Source organism: Mirounga angustirostris, unplaced genomic scaffold (assembly GCF_029215605.1).
Source record: "Mirounga angustirostris isolate CCGP_5_RB_7025 unplaced genomic scaffold, mMirAng1.0.hap1 SCAF_10, whole genome shotgun sequence".
Lineage (NCBI taxonomy): Eukaryota > Metazoa > Chordata > Mammalia > Carnivora > Phocidae > Mirounga > Mirounga angustirostris.
Window position 1 is genome coordinate 62359735 of NW_026991718.1, and position 17837 is coordinate 62377571.

The window sequence follows — 17837 nt, forward strand, 5'->3', positions numbered from 1 at the left end:
GTGTCTAGGAATTTATCCATTTCTTCTAGGTTGTCCAATTTGTTGGCATATAATTTTTCATAATCTCTTATAATCCTCTATTTTTGTAAGGTCATTTATTTCTCTTCCTTTGTTTCTGATTTTAATTATATGAGACCTCTCTTGATGAGTCTGGCTAGGGCTTTATCAATTTTGTTTATATTTTCAAGGAAGTAGTTCCTGGTTTTATTGATTTTTTTTTCTATTTTTTAATCTCGATTTCATTAATTTCTGCTCTAATATTTGTCATTTCCCTTCCTCTAGCTTTGGGCATTATATTTGTGTGTGTGTGTGTGTGTGTGTCTAGCCATTTTAGGTGTACAGTTAAATTTGAGATTTTTCTTGTTTTTTTTTTTTTTTTTTTTAAAGATTTTATTTATTCATTTGAGACACAGAGATACAGAGAGAGAGAGAGCATGAGCAGGGAGAGAGGCAGAGGGAGAGGGAGAAGCAGGCTCCTCGCCGAGCCAGGAGCCCGATGTGGGGCTCGATCCCAGGACCCTGGGATCATGACCTGAGCCGAAGGCAGACGCTTAACCATCTGAGCCACCCAGGCGCCCCTCTTGGTTTTTGTTTTTGATGTAGGCCTATGTTGCTATAAGTTTCCCTCCTAGAACAGCTTTTGCTGCATTCCAAAGATTTTGAACCGTTGTGTTTTCATTTTCATTTTTCTCCATGTTTTTTTGTTTTCCTCTGTGATTTTTTGGTTGACTGATTCATTGTGTAGTAGCATGTTATTTAGCCTCTGTGTATAGTGTACTTTCCAGATGACTTTTTCTTGTAATTGATTTCTAGTTTCCTACTGTAGTGGTTAGAAAAGATGCTTGATATGATTTCATTTTTCTTAAATTTATTGAGACTTGTTTTGTGGCCTAACATGTGATCTGTTCTGGAGGATGTTCTATGTACACTTGGAAAGATTTTGAAGAAGACTCTCTTTTTTTTTACCTAAACCCTATGGGAGGAGGTTAAGTAATTAGTCATAATTTAAAGCCAAGGTAGGGAGAATTGATATCTTCTTACTAAAAGGCTCCAGGCAAGGGGAAAGGATGGAAATGTCCCATGTGCCGGGCTTTGATACCGTTTTAGGTACATTCTCGCATTTACTCCTCCAACCTTACAGTGCTCGCACAACATGCCCATGTTACGATCCGGGAAAGTGAGGTCCTGAGAAGTTAAACTTTGGATGTTAGAGATGAGATTTGAACCAAGTCTGCTGGCCCCTGTATCAATACTCTTTCCCCTGGCCAGCACCCTTTACCACGTGCAGTCATATTATCTGTATTGAATTCGCAGAGGGTCCACCTTTGTGTTCCCAGCCTAGATTATAGTGGGGGGTTATGAAATCAATGCCAGCAAAGTGCAGGCTAAGGCCACCCAGCAGCCCCCACGGATTGCTCAGAGCCAGCAGCCACCCGTGAACAGCTCTGGAGAAAGAGGTGAGGTCCTTGCTGGCATTCTTTTCCCCGCCACAGAATGGTTGGAAGCCTCTTTGTGTCTCTTACCTGTGTCTTCCTTTCTTCCCCAATACCCTCTCAAGTTTCGTTCTTTCCTCAATTATCCACTTCCTCCCCACCCCCACCAATCTTTTCCTCCAGAATAATTTGTATGAACACCCATACATGTTGCTTTTCACTTCATTTCAACATTGGCCCTGCTCCCATTTTTGCCCTCTGCACTGCTACGATTCTTGATTTCATCAGAATAGGCACATAAGCAATTACCTGCAGCAAATATATTTGGAGCCTTCCCTCAACAACCAAGTCGTTCCTCATCCTACACTGAAGTCTAGTGATAATAAAATTGAGAGAGAGACATTTAGACATCAGCATACTAATATTCCCAGAGATTATACCCCAGGCATTATTTAGGTCAATTTTTATTTTAAGGACTGGGTGTTATGCTTTCTCTACCTTTTTTTTTTTTTTTTTCTGCCCACATTATTTGTCTTGGAGTTGCCATGTGCTTAGCCAAAGTCTTGGGAGGACAGCATCTCTTCAACTCCCTGCCAAGTGTCAGCAGGTAGGTAGCTCATACACTTTATACTCAGGTAGAATTGAGTTTGAAGAAGCTAGGTACATCATTGACTGGCTCTGAGAGCAAACTACTTTTAAGAAAAATGAAAAGAATGAGTATTTTGCTGTTTCTGGATGCAATATTCTGTGTATATATATCTGTTAGGTCCATCTGGTCAAATGTGTCTTTCAGAGCCACTGTTTCCTTGTTGATTTTTCTCTCTGAATGATTTGTCCTTTGCTGTAAGTGAGGTGTTCAAGTCCTCTACTTGCATTAAAGTTTCTCCTTTCTTGGCTGTTAATAATTGCTTTAATGTTTTTAGGTGCTCCTATGTTGGGTGCATAAATATATACAATTGGATTGTTATCTTTGTCATTATGTAGTGCTCGTCTTTGTCGCTTGCTACATGAATTGTTTAAATCTTTTAGAAACATGATCCTGTAACCTTTAGACTTTTAACAGGGATGGCTATTCATTGTTCTACTAGTTATTCTTAACTTTTTCTGCACATTAGAATCCTTTGGGGAGCTTTTAGAAGTCCCAAGGCCAAGGCTGCATTGAACCAAGGTTAATTACAAAGGAATGGCTGACAGTGACATTTGATATTAGTGTTTAAGTTCCCTAGGTGATTGCAATACAATTTTTATTGTAGAGAAAATTACAGGTATTGATACTATTTCTGTTGTTCTCTATATCTGTAGTTGAAGGAGATGCTAATTTTGAGAATATAAAGATGTATCTTTTTTTAAAAAGATTTTATTTATCCATTTGACAGAGAGAGACACAGCGAGAGAGGGAACACAAGCAAGGGGAGTGGGAGAGGGAGAACCAGGCTTCCCATGGAGCAGGGAGCCCGATGTGGGGCTCGATCCCAGGACCCCGGGATTATAACCCGAGCTGAAGACAGACGCTTAATGACTGAGCCACCCAGGAGCCCCTAAAGATGTATTTTTTTTAAACCTAAACTCTGATTCTCTGGTTAAGAATATCTGCTGTGGACTTTTCAAAGATTATAACTTGCCTTATACAGTGAGCTTTTTTTCTAGGAAGACATATTCGTATTTTGTTTTGGAGAGGGTCTTAAATATATTATTTTAAATGTATAGATCTAAAGAATTAAAGGTCAGTTATTGAATATTTGAAAAAAATGAAAGATTAGTCTATAACCCTATTCAATTAATTTAATTAACTTCTAGAATAAATAACTCACACATAAGTTCTATAATTTCCCCTCCCCCCAGTATTTTATTATAACTTTTTAAACCTACAGAAACATTGAAAAAGTTTATGATGAATACTCATGTACCCCCCACCTAGATTCTAGAGTTGACATTTACTGTTCTTGTTCTTTCCATTTGTGCATCTCTCCATCCATTAGTTGATCTGAGTTTTCGTGCCTTTCAAAGTAATTTGCAGGTGTCCAAGATCTTTCCCCAAAATACTTCAGCATGTTTACCTTTACTAAAGTTCAGTTCTTTGTAAAATTTGGAAACCATGAAACGCATAAATTCCAAGTGTGTGTAACATAAGTTTCTATAAATAAATATACTAATGCAGTCCATTTTCAAGATGCAGAGCATTACCATTATCTCAGTCTTTTATCTCCTCCTAGTAAATCCCCATTGTTTTGATTTTTTAGCTATGCCTTAGTTTTGCCTGGTTCAGACTTCATATAAACAGAAGTGTACAGTATGTCCTCTTTTGGAGATAGCCTCATTTCATCCAGCATATTTTTGAAATTCTCTGTGTTACGACATGTATCAGTGGTTCTTTTTATTCCTGAGTGGTAGTCCGTTACATGAATATACTTGTTTGTTTATTTCTAGCTCTTATTAATAGACATTTGGACTTATACTAATTTTTGGCTCTTTGAATAAAACTGCTACGAACATTCTTTTTTAAAATTATTTTATTTTTTTAAAATATTTTATTTATTTATTTGACAGAGACACAGTGAGAGAGGGACACAAGCAGGGGCAGTGGGAGAGGGAGAAGCAGGCTTTCTGCTGAGCAGAGAGCCCATGCGGGGCTCCATCCCAGGACCCTAGGATCTGACCTGAGCCAAAGGCAGATGCTTAATGACTGAGCCACCCAGGCGCCCCTGCTATGAACATTCTTACATAAGTCTTTTTATGGACGTATCTTTTCACTTCTGTTGGAGTGGAACTGCTAGGTCGTAAGATAGGAATATATTTAGTTTTTTTAAAGAAGGTGTCAGATATTTTCAAAAGCAGTTGTGCCATTTTACATGCTTACCAGCAGCAAATGAAAGTTTAGATTGTTTTACATCTTTGCCAACATTTAATATTTTATTTTAATATTACTTCTTAATATCAGTAAACTTTTTTCCTGAGTTTGGCTTTATTTGATTCATTTTTAAATTCATTTTGCACATTGTAAATTTGCTCCCCTATACCCCCCCACCCCCGAAATAATCTTAAAAAAGTAGCTTTGGTGAAATGTGAAACTCCTTATATTAAAAAATGGGAACTTGGGCAATTTTTATTTTTGAAGGAATTAAAAAAAAAAATTTTTTTTTAATTTGAGGGAGAGCAGAGAGGGAGAAGCAGACTCCCCGCTAAGCAGAGAGCCTGATGCGGGGCTCGATCCCAGGACCCTGGGATCACAATCCGAGCTGAAGGCAGACTCCCAACCAACTGAGCCACCCAGGTGCCCCTGAAGAAATTTTTTAGAAAACTTTTCTTCTTGCAAAATATTTAACTTTGATCATATTATATAGTGTGTGCTCCTTTGGCATTTATGATGATGTACATAAGATATTGCATTGTTCGAAACTGCATTTAGAAATGGGTTTTTGTTTTCCAATTTCAGTGGGAAAATCAGTTCAAAATAAGAGTTTGTGAATGATTTAATGGATAAAATAAGCAGTTGGAGAAAAATCTGTTTTTCACATAGCTTACTGATACATTAGTTCTGATGTCTACCTCCTAAATTCATTGAAATTCCCAAGAGAAATGTTTCTATGTCTCACTGCTCACCTTTTGGACTTTCTTCTTTATCTAGAACATAAAAGTAATATTTAATGTATCTACTTCACATGACTACATAGTAAAATATAATTTTTGGAATTTAAAATTTACTTTTTCTGTTAATTACTAACTGACTTCTACTTCCAGGGTTGTTTTATTTATTATTTTTACTGTCATTTTCTTTATTAAAAAGATATCTTATTTTTTGTTCAAAATGCAGAGTAGTTTTAAGTAGAGCTATGTTTAAGATTTCATTTACAGTCAGACACACCATAAATGGACATTGTGTTTTGGTGTACTTATTTCAAATGAAAGATGCCACTGTGAAAGCATTTTATGACTTTTTTGGGGGTTTTTTTGGTTAGCTTTTCCTTGGGTTAACAATTACAGATTTTTAAATACAGATAGAGCTATAAGTGGAGAGAAAGGAAAGAGACATTGTGCTGATTTTGAAAAAGAATAGTCTCTTCAACAAATGGTATTGGGAAATCAGATATCCATATGCAAAAAAAGGAAATTAGACCCTTACCTTGCATTGTACACAAAAATCAAAATGAATTAATGACTTAAATATAAGACCTGAAACTAAAAAAACTCCTTACAAAACGGGAATACTTCCTGATCTTAGTCTTGGTAATGATCTCTTGATTGACACCAGAAGCACAGGCAGCAAAGCAAAAATAGACATATTCATCAACTTGTACATGTTAAATATGTACAGTACTTTGTACATATTATTGAGCTAATCTCAATAAAGCTATTAATAAATCAACATACTGTCCAGCAATTGTTGTGTATATATCTGATGATCAGTGTTTGCCTTATTATACACAAATTATGGTTTCAGATCTGCAGAATACAAAAATCAGTTTAACTGCAGTGTAAATAATGAGTTTTAAGGGGCTATAACTAAAGGAAGAAAATTCAGTTAGAAGGGTTTTTTAGTAATCTAGTTACTACTTAGTAATCTATGCTTAGATTCCTGGTTGTATCTTTTGTCACCTGGGGTGGGTGTGGGGAACCTAGGAGGGGAAGATTTCTCTGGGAAGATAATGAGATCAGTGTGGAGCAATAGGAATCCGATGCGTCTGTTAGCAATATAGAGATCATCTGTATAGTGATAGCTGAGCAGTTCTGGAGTTCTCTATCTGGCCTAAAGAAATTTGGGAATCATAGATAGAAACTTGGCATCATAGAGAAGATGCTTACTGAATCTTGGAGTGGTAAATACGCCCATGGGAAGTATTTTAGTTTACTCTATGTAAACATATCTATGGATACATATTAAATGTTAATTGCAAGCCATGATAAAGAACTGTGGTTTTAATCACTAACATAAAACATAATTTGCAAGCTACTTATAAATAACAGTAGCCTTAATAAATAAAATGATGAAGGTCATAAATGATTATTTTATATCAGGTAGTTGACTTCAGTTTACTTAAATTTTGGAATTTGTGTTGCTATCATTAAGTGCTGGTATTACAAAGGAAAAATACCACTTAGAGAACTGCCATTTATTTACATTGTTTTGTTGTAAGCCAGGAAGTTAAGTTATAGTATCCGGTTTGCAGAATACAAATATCAACCTAATTGCAATATAAATAATGGGCTTCAGGGAAATATGACTAGAGGGGAAAAATCCAGTTGAAGGTTGTTTTGAATGGTTTTCTGAGGCGGACTGATGTTCAGTTTTACATTTTAGATAGGGTATTTTTCAGTAAGTCAGTGATGGCATGTCTGGATGTGGAAGCAAGAACAAGGGGGTTATTTTAATAGTACATAATAATACTAGGGTAAATAGAGTTACCAAGAAATATGTTAAAAATAAAAACAGATCTTTAGTTATTGAATGTATTAGGTGTAAAAAGAAATCACAGCTGATTTCTTGTGTGGGTATCTAAAGAATGGTGGCACATTTAATGAAAGAGGAAATAAAGTGCAGCCCATAGTAAAAACAAAACAAAACTTGGGAGTTTGGTTTCTGATTTCTGGATTTTGGCATCTAAATTTATAGATAAGTATGGCATAACAATAGAGAACAGGTATTCTACCTTCAAGCTTTTGTTCCTACTCTTACCTCCCCCACCTTTATTGAAGGTTGCAGAGTTGAACTAGCTTTGTGAAACTGAGCCATGACTTCATCTAGGTGTAAACCCTGACTGAAGTGATGAGATGAAATGGGTTTTCCTTAAGCACATATAAGTACAAAATATACCTTTAAGGAAGTATTTTCTTTTCACGTTACTCAGGGTATACTGTATTCTTGCATTGTTGGCTTGTATCAGTTATTTGGGATAAATACATTTGTGATATTTTCAGTGGTTTTTAAAATATGTTTTGCTTATTTGAAACAAGATCCTTAATTCTTCTTTTAAGCTTTTAGGTTTGATTGCTTTCAATATAAAAATATTTAGTAAATAGTGGTAACCTTTAAACATACTACTTTATAAGAAACTGTTGACTTTGAAAGTAATTATAAATTGATTTTTTAAATCAGTAATGGTAGGGGTGACTGGGTGGCTCAGTCGGTTAAGCGTCTGCCTTCAGCTCAGGTCATGATCCTGGGGTCCTGGGATCAAGCCGGCTTCTCCCTCTCCCTTTGCCCTCCCCCTGCTCGTGCTCTCTCTCTCTCTCTCTTCCTCTCAAATAAATAAACAAAATCTTTAAAAAAAATCAGTAATGGCTTTAGTTCTTATTATTAGTGGAAATGTATTTGATAATTCCCATAAAAGATTAATGTCTGAAATACTGAATTCAGACATTGGCTAAAAGTTTAACATTAGAAGAAACCTTACTTGTAATTTGTTTGAATTCTTAGAAATGTGTAAAACCTAGTCAGTGTTATATTACATATTTGAAAGTTGGGAAGAGTAAATCTTAAAAGTTCTCATCACAAGGGCAGAAAATTTTTTTTTGTAACTTTGTATGGTGACAGGTAACTAGATTTACTGTGATTGTTTCACAGTGTATACAAATAATAAATTAGGTTGTACACCTGAGACTAATGCAATGTATGTCGATTTTACCTCAAGAAAAAAAAAAAAGAGTAGAACCTCATAGAATCTACAGATGTCTTCCTAGTAATGAATGGTCTCTATTAAAATCCTGTGCTTCTGGATTTGTATCAGTATTTGTCAGTACTAGATATCCCACATGGTGCCTGTGTATGTGAAAATACATTTTCAGGGTTGATATATGTAAAATTTCATTACAGACATTAACAGATAAACATTTGCAATTGATTTTGATAAAGGGGAACACTAACTTTCAGCCCCAATTAAACATTGTTCCCCACCCATTAAAAGATACATTATTCTCGGGGCGCCTGGGTGGCTCAGATGGTTAAGCGTCTGCCTTCGGCTCAGGTCATGATCCCAGGGTCCCGGGATCGAGTCCCGCATCGGGCTCCCTGCTCTGCGGGGAGCCTGCTTCTCCCTCTGCCTCTCTCTCTCTCTCTCTCTCTGTCTGTCACGAATAAATAAATAAAATCTTTAAAAAAAAAAAAGATGCATTATTCTCATTAATAGATCTATATTACAGAAAATGTACTCCATTATTATTTGAATTTAATAAATAAAAACTTTGTGGGGAAAATATGTGTAGAACCTTTTTATACTCTGCCTAAATAAGTCTGTAAAGTTAATAACGTTTAAGAATAATTTAATTAAATTACAAATGGCGCTGCATTTAACTTGATAACTGTATACTAGATAACTTGATACCTTTAATACTAAAATTGTATACACACTGTGCTCAATACATATATAGTATAGTCATTAATAAAGTACATACATGTCCTCTTGTATTAGTCATTACTATTCTATAAATTTAGTACAGAATCCATCATAATAAAAATAAATACGGTCTTTAAAAAACAATTTCTGGTAAGATGCACAGTCCTATGACAAAAAATTCTGTCAATGCTAATGGAGGTGAAGAGAGCTGAAGCAGGGAGAGTTGACTCTTGTTTACTAGAGTATTTTCAGCTGAAATGAAACAGAGCTTAAAATTTCTAAATTGAATTGTATTTTAAGTGAAAGATTATCTGTTGTTGATAAGAGCGTCTCGCAACTTATACAGCTTTTATCTGTCTTTCACAGAGCTCCTTAATAAGCATTTATGGTCAGTTTTTGGCAGCCTTAGAGTCACTGAAGGCATTCTGGGATGTTATGGATGAAATCGATGAGAAGACTTGGGTACTTGAGCCAGAAAAACCTACCCGGAGTGCGACAGCACGCAGAATTGCACTAGGTACAGAAAAAGGATTAAGGAGACTGTGTGTGTGTGTGTGTGTGTGTGTACTTCGTATTAATTGGGAAAATGGATCTAAAGAGGACATTGGACTCTTAGGTGAGACTTTTTTTTTTTTTTTTTTTTGCTTGAAGTCAACTATTAAAACTTTGGGATGAACTGTGATTTATTACTCTGTATTTGAATAAATATTTTAGGAGAAAAGGGCAAATACTGAGGTGTTTCATTATAAAAGGTGATGATCAATGGAAGTATCATTCAAAGATACTGTTTAATTAACTTTTAATTAGAAATAGTGGAACAGGCTTTTCAAAACTTACATTACTTAGGGAAAAAATTATAATAATGCAGTCTTCATCCATGACACTAGACAAGATTAATGTGAACAGATCTGGGAATATTTTCTGACAAAATTTAGAGGATAAAGGAAGCTGAAGTGGGGCCATGCATGCCATTGAAGAGTAATCAGAAAGCACAGAATAATAATTAAACATTTTAGGTATTTTCTTTACTATAAATATATGATATTAATGAATAAGATGTGATATAGATGTAAATATCCCTGTAATATAACCATATTCTCTTTATTATAAAATTATTGCTTTATGTATTTTTCATTATGAACAAGCAATATATGTCAGTTTTAGAGTTCAACCTCAATATTTTAGATGTTTTAAACTATATTTGAGTTCACAGTAAGTAGTATAGTTAGGTGATTATAAGATACCTATTTATATCTTTCCTTCTTGTTTTCCTTAGCCCAAATAAATACATTGTTAAAAGGCATATATTCCAAAGGATATTATGAAATTCTGTTGTGAATCATATCCACATTAGCAAATTTGTAGTTTCTCCCCAGGCATAATAGATTATCTGGGAGAAAAGAAGTAACATGTAATTATGAGAAAAGGAAGGTATCATTGTGCAAGCAATTCTACAAGTGGTATTGTTAGTCTAAAAAGTCTTTAACGGCATTTAATTTGGAATAATTAACAAATTATGGTGTATTTGTGAACAAATATTAAGAATGAAAATGTTTTCTTCAAAGGAGTGTAGTAACTAATTTTCTTCATGGTTCCATTTAAATAATTATTTTGATCAGGTAATGATTAAACGTACCTTTTATTCTCATTCAGCACAGACAACCTGGTTTTTATTCACACTCTATATTTACCTTTAGCTCTTTTTTTTTTTTGCTTAGGCATTGATTTGTCTTTTTAAGACCAAGTTTTCAGCAAATTAATTGAAATAAATAATATACCCACTGTTAAGTGAAAGTACTTTCTGGAGCCCTTAGTACATGACATTGCTAAAGGCTAATATGGAATTTGTGCTTATGGTAAAGAATGTATAAACAAATGAGATTATAAGTTAACTCTTGTATTTTTGTTTTTCTCATGAATGATTTGTAGTCATTTTTTATTTGATTTGATTACCTCTTTTTGTCAGATCTGTTGTAATTGTGTTCATATTGTTGCCAACCTTAGCCAAAAGCTCATGCTATAGTGTATAAAATTTATCAAGCCATTTTCACTATAAAAAATACAATCCAAATAGACCTTACAGTCATACTAATATACCTTCAAAACATAGTAAAATTTCTGAAATTAGTACAATATTCTAGTAGGTAGAATTTATAAAAGAATCTAGTGCCAAATAGAAATAGATTTTCTTAGATTCTATAAACTAGGTTAGTTGCTTTTGTTATTGAGTGAACAGTTTCTGATTTAATATGAATTGAATTCATTGTTAACTTATAATGGAACAAAAGAACTCAGAAAATGTTTTTTATTTCTGTATTTTTTATTTAAGTTTTTAAATTCTAGGTGACATACAGTGTGATATTAGTTTCAGGTGTTCAATATAGTAATTGAACACTTCCATACAACACTGGGTGCTCATCATGACAAGTGCCCTCCTTAATCCCCCTCACCTATTTAACCCATCCCACCACCTACCTCCCCTCTGGTAACCATCAGTTTGGTCTCTAGAGTTTAGAGTCTGTTTCTTGGTTTGCCTCTCTCTCTTTTCCCTTTGCTTGTTTGTTTTGTTTCTTAAACTGTGCATATGAGTGAAATCATATGGTATTTATCTCTCTCTGATTTATTTCACTTAGCATAATACTCTCTAGCTCCACCCGCATAGTTGCAAATGGCGAGATTTCATTCTTTTTTATGGGTGGGTGATATTCCATTGTATTTCTATACCACTACTTCTTTATCCATTCATCAGTCGATGAACACTTGGGCTGTTTCCATAATTTGGGTATTGTAGATAATGCTGCTTTAAATAAACATCAGAGTGCATGTATCCCTCTGAATTAGTATTTTTGTGTTCATTGGGTAAATACCTAGTAGTGCAATTGCTGGTTCATAGGGTAGTTCTATTTTTAATGTTTTAAGGAACCTCCATACTGTTTTCCAGAGTGGCTGCACTAGTTTGAATTCCCACCAACAGTGCAAGAGGGTTCCCCTTTCTCCACATCCTCACCAACACCTGTTGTTATGTTGTTTTTAGCCATTCTGACAGGTGTGAAGTGGTATCTCATAGTTTTGATTTCTGTTTCCCTGATGAAGAGTGATGTTGAGCATCTTTTTGTGTCTGTTGGCCATCAGTATGTCGTCTTTGCAAAAATGTATGTTCATATCTTTTTTTTTTTTTTTTTAATTATTTATTTATTTATTTGAGAGAGAGAGAGAGAGAGAAACAGCATGAGGGGGGATAGGGTCAGAGGGAGAAGCAGGCTCCCCGCTGAGCCGGGAGCCCGATGTGGGACTCGATCCCAGGACTCCGGGATCATGACCTGAGCCGAAGGCAGTTGCCCAACCAACTGAGCCACCCAGGCGCCCTGTATGTTCATATCTAATGCCCATTTTTTAGTTGGATTATATGTTTTTTGGGTGTTAAGTTTTACAAGTTCTTTATACATTTTGGATACTAGCCCTTTATCAGAGATGTCATTTGCAAATATCTTCTCCCATTCTGTAGGCTGCCTTTTATTTTAGTCTTGTTGACTGTGCAGAAGCTTTTTATTTTGATGAAGCCTGATAGTTTATTTTGCTTTTGTTTCCCTTGCCTCAGGAGACTTATCTAGTAAGAAGTTTGTACGACTGATGTCAAAGAGGTTGCTGCCTGTGTTCTCTAGGATTTTTATGGTTTCAGGTCTCATGCTTAGGTCATCTTTCAGCCATTTTAAATTTATTTTTGTGTTTGGTGTAAGAAAGTGGTTCAGTTTCATTCTTTTGTATGTTTCTGTCCAGTTTTCCCATCACCATTTGTTGAAGACTGTACTTTTCCCAATAGATATTCTTTCCTGCTTTGTCAAAGATTAGTTGACCATATAGTTGTAGGTTTATTTCTGGGCTCTCTGTTCTGTTCCATTGATCTGTGTGTCTGTTTTTGTGCCAGTACCATACTGTTTTGATCACTACAGGTTTGTGATATAATTTGAAGTTTGGAATTGTGATGCCTCCAGCTTTGCTTTTCTTTTTCAAGGTTGCTTTGGCTATTCAGGGTCTTTTGTGATTCCATACAAATTTTAGGATTGTTTTAGTTCTGTGAAAAATGCTGTTGGTGTTTTGATAGGGATTGCATTAAATGTATAGATTGCTTTGTGTAGTATAGACATCTTAACAATATTCTTCCAATCCATGAGCATGGAACGTCTTTCCGTTTCTTTGTGTCATCTTCAGTTTTTTTGATTACTATAGTTTTCAGAGTACAGGCTTTCACCCCTTTGGTTAGGTTTATTCCTAGGTATCTTACGGTTTTTAGTACAATTGTAAATGGGATCGATTCCTTAATTTCTCTTTCTGTTGATTGATTATTGGTGTATAGAAATGCAGCAGATTTCTGTACATTGATTTTGTATCTTGCAACTTTACTGAATTCGTTTATCAGTTCCAGCAGTTTTTTGATGGAGTCTTCTGGGTTTTCTATATAGAATATCAAGTCATCTGCAGAGAGTGAAAGTTTGGCCTCTTCCTTGCTGATTTGGATGCCTTTTAATTCTTTTTGTTGTGTGATCACTGTGGCTAGAATTCACCTGTGAAGCCATCTAGCCGTGGACTTTTGTTTCCTGGGAGTTTTTGGATTACTGATTCAGTTTCTTTGCTTGTTATCAGTCTGTCCAAGTTTTCTATTTCTTCCTGATCCAATTTGATAGTTTATATGTTTCTAGGAATTTATCCATTTCTTCCAGGTTGTTCCAATTTGTTGGCATATAGTTTTTCATAATATTCTCTTATAATTGTCTGTATTTCTTTGGTGTTGGTTGTTCTCTTTTGTTTGTGATTTTATTTGTTTGGGTCCTCTCCGTTTTCTTTTTGATGTCTGGCTAGAGGTTTATTGATTTTATTTTTTCAAAGAACCAGCACCTGGTTTCATTGATCTGTTGTGTTGTTTTTTTAGATACTGTATCATTTATTTCTGTTTTAATCTTTATTATTTCCTTCCTTCTGCTGACTTTAGGCTTCATTTATTGTTATTTTTCTAGCTCCTTTAGGTGTAAGGTTAGGTTGTTGGAGATTTTAGATTTGTCTTGCTTCTTGAGGTAGCCCTGTATTGCTATTATATACTTCCCTCTTAGGACCACTTTTCCTACATTCCCCAAGGTTTTGGACTGTTGTGTTTTCATTTTCATGTGTTTCCACATATTTTTAAATTTCTTCCTTTATTTCATGGTTGACCCATTCATTGTTTAGTAGGACGTTGTTTAATCTCCATTTATTTGTGGTCTTTCCAAATTTTTTCTCGTGGGTTGACTTTAACTTTCATAGCATTGACTAAAAAAGGAGAGTGATATGATTTCAATCTTTTTGTATTTGTTGAGGCCTGTTTTGTGACCTAATATGTGATCTATTCTGTAGAATGTTCCATGTACACTTGAAAAGAATGTGTATTCTGCTGTTTTTAGGATGGAATGTTCAGAATATATCGGTTAAGTCCATCTGGTCCAGTGTGTCATTCACAGCCATTGTTTCTTTGTTGATCTTCTGCTTAGATGATCTGTCCATTGATATAAATAGGGTGTTAAAGGCCCCTACTATTGTGTTATTATCAATTAGTTCTTATGCTTGTTATTAATTGTTTTATATATTTGGGTGCTTCTGCATTGGGTGCATAAGTATTTGCAATTGCTAGATGTTCTTGTTGGATTGTGCTCTTTATTATGATATAATGCCCTTTTTCATCTCTTGTTACAGTTGTGGTTTAAAGTCTAGTTTGTCCATAGTTAAAAACAGAGCTATCCTATGACCCAGGAATTGCACTACTAGGTATTTATCCAAAGGATACAAATATACTGATTTGAAGGGGCACTTGCATCCCATTGTTTATAGCAGCAGTGTCCACAATAGCCAAAATATGGAAAGAACCCAGATGTGTCCATCAATAGATGGATAAGAAGATGTGGTGTGTATCTATACAGTGGAATATTACTCAGCCATCAAAAAATGAAATCTTACCATTTGCAACGATGTGGATGGAACTAGAGGGTATTATGCTAAGTGAAATAAGTGAAAGACAATTAACATATTTCACTCATATGTGGAATTTAAGAAACAAAACATGATCATAGAGGAAGGGAGAGAAAAAATAAGATGAAATCAGAGAGGGAGACAAACCATAAGAGACTCTTAATCATAGGAAACAAAGTAAGGGTTGCTGGAGGGGAGGTGGGTCAGGGGATGGGGTATTTGGGTGATGGGCATTAAGGAGAGCACTTGGTGTAATGAGCACTGGGTGTTATATGCAATTGATGAATTATTAAACTCTACCTCTGAAACTAGTAATACACTATATAGTAATTGAATTTAAATTAAAAAAAGAGTCTAGTTTGTCCGATATAAGTAGGGCTACTCCATCTTTCGACACCCATGTGTGTGATAAGTGTTTCTCCACCCCTTCCCTTTCAATCTGCAGGTGGTGTTAGGTGTAAAATGAGTCTCTTGTAGGCAGCATATAGATGGGTCTTGTTTTTTTCTTTTTATCCATTCTGACACCCTATGTCGTTGGATTGGAGAATTTAGTCCATTTACATTGAAAGTGATTATTGATAGAAAATGTTTTGATAAAACTTCATAAAAAATCATAAACATGTTTGTTTTTACCATTTATTGTATTTCTCATCTTTTAATTTTTGACCACAGTTCTGCTTTTCAAGGAGGTCATGGAAGTCATTTAGATAACTATTTCTTAATCTTGTGATTTCTTTTAATGTTAAAGATCTTTATCACTCTATAGATAATTTTTATTTACACTATAATAGAATTCTGATCAGAATTCTAGTATAAATTAATTATAGTAACTCAATGGATTGACTATGTATTTTGAAACTTTGGATGGATCCCCAAATCTTTAGTCATAATCGTAATTTCAAAATTTCTTTTAGACTATAAAATACTAATATGCTTATTAAAAAACTATAAAACATTGGCTAATCTTTCCTTTGGTACACTAAGTACCAGGTAGATAACCCTTTATTTTTTGTTTGATGAACTTTTCTACTTCTATAAACTTCAATATTCTTTTATTCTAGGAAATAATGCTTCAATAAATATAGACATTGACCCCAGGCATCCTACTATGCTTCCTGAGTGCTGCTTTCTTGGAGCAGACCATGGTATGAGATCTCATATTTAAACGTTAACAGAGTCATAAAATTCTTATCTTGCACTGTTAAAATATTCTGAAATATTAATATATTGGTAATCATTTTAAATGAAAATGTCTCATCATTCTGAACTGTGTACTTTTGTGGTTTTTAAAAAATATATGATTTAGATTTTCCAGTCAAGTAATTAGCAAATTCTGTATTTAACAATATTTATAAGTTGCTAAGAGAATAGATCTTAAAAGTTCTCATCAAAAAAACATTTGTAAGTGGTGATGGATGTTAACTAACCTTTGTAGTGAGTGTATTGCAATAAAAACATATACCAAATTATTATGTCGTACACCCAAAACTAATACAATGTTATATGCCAATTATATCTCAGTAAAAAAAAATTCTGTGCTAAATATCTTTACAAAGTTAGAGCAGCAGACGCTAAATTATTAAACACTTTTTTTTTTTTTTTTTTAAATATCTGAAGTGGTAAAACCTCTGGGAATTAAGCTGAGCAGAAACATACATTCGTGGTAGGTATCTTTGCAATACAATAGTTATTTTTCTATTTTGCAAATTTAATAACAAATTTTTTTTTCATGCTTTCAGGAATCCAGAAAATAGTCTGTTACAAAACTTGAAAGATGTTTTAGAAATAGATTTTCCAGCTCATGCTAACCTGGAAAAATCTGTAAGTTTTATCAGTGCTTTGATATTCCAAACAGCATAGCATAATGAAAGTTAAATGTTCCTCCTTTAGACACCAGAGAAAAATGAGGCTGAAAGGGAGGGAGTTGGAAGAATATTATAACAGACTTCTGAACTGCAAGCCACAGTAGCATCAAAGAACTTGTTAACCTTTGATTAGTGGTTTAAGTGTACTTTTTTCATGGTCTTCGTAGCAATAAAGTGATTAATGACAGACATCTTTATTATTAAAAATAGGGGGAAAGGTCCAAAGTAGTTAATGAGATGTTTGGATATTCTATTAGTATCTACTTATGGATGATTGAAATAAAGTTTTAATTAGCTTGATGTATTTGTGAAAAGTGGCAGTAGAGTTTTTAAAAATGAATAGACATTACTATGTTGCAAAAATAATAAACTCAGAATTGATTTTTGATTAAACAGCCGAGGTTGTAGACTGTCAAAGTGGTGGGGATGTTTTTGGCTTATTCCTTTACAGAATTTTGAAATTTTAGTAATCACTAGCTAATGTCAGTTCTTCTCTTTACATACTACAGTGGCACTATATTGATGTACAATATGGGAGAATTACTTAAGCCCAAAATAGAATCTGTTTTGACTATATCTGTGTGCGTTACTTACTGGATGAAAAAAATGAAGCACTCTTCTTACAAATAGCTTTTTTTAAAGTGTTAGTGATATAACTATTTTCTGTAATATTGTGATATAGCTACCTTTATAAAAACTTTATAAAAAGTTAGTATTATCTATACCGTATTATTCATTCTTATGTTACCTTGTGTTTTAAACACATCTGCTTATAAATATTTTCTTTGAAGGATTTTTCTATGGATTGTGGGATTTGTTATGCCTATCAACTTGATGGCGCCATTCCTGATCAAGTGTGTGATAATTCCCAGTGTGGACAGCCTTTCCATCAAATATGCTTATATGAGGTAGAAATAAAATAAATAAATATAAATGTTTATTTATATTTATAAGTAAATAAATAAAAATAACTGTGGCAAGACTTTTTTGGCTACCATGACATAGGAAGTATGCATATTTGGATCTAAAATCTGTTTAGTGAATGGTGATCCCTTTTGCCATTAGCCCCTTTACCAATTCATTTCCAGATGGCCATGTGCTTTCATTTCTTCATCCTGGTTACTAATGAGTGAAGAAATGTCCTAAAGTATCCCAAGAAGGGAGAAAGTGTATCCAGAATATATTCATGGACTGCTTATTGATGCTAACAAATCAAA

General features: G+C 34.2%; 1 protein-coding gene across 2 annotated transcripts in view; it reads left to right on the forward strand.

Annotated features, from left to right (window-relative positions):
* The window catches only part of FANCL (FA complementation group L), an 89707-nt gene that overhangs the window by 70371 nt on the left and 1499 nt on the right, over nt 1-17837 (forward strand). For both annotated transcript variants that reach the window (XM_045884953.3, XM_045884954.3), the window contains 5 exons: nt 9128-9278; nt 15817-15900; nt 16373-16418; nt 16495-16576; nt 17412-17528. In XM_045884953.3, the coding sequence (XP_045740909.1) occupies nt 9128-9278; nt 15817-15900; nt 16373-16418; nt 16495-16576; nt 17412-17528 (480 nt within the window). The remainder of the gene's footprint in view (nt 1-9127; nt 9279-15816; nt 15901-16372; nt 16419-16494; nt 16577-17411; nt 17529-17837) is intronic.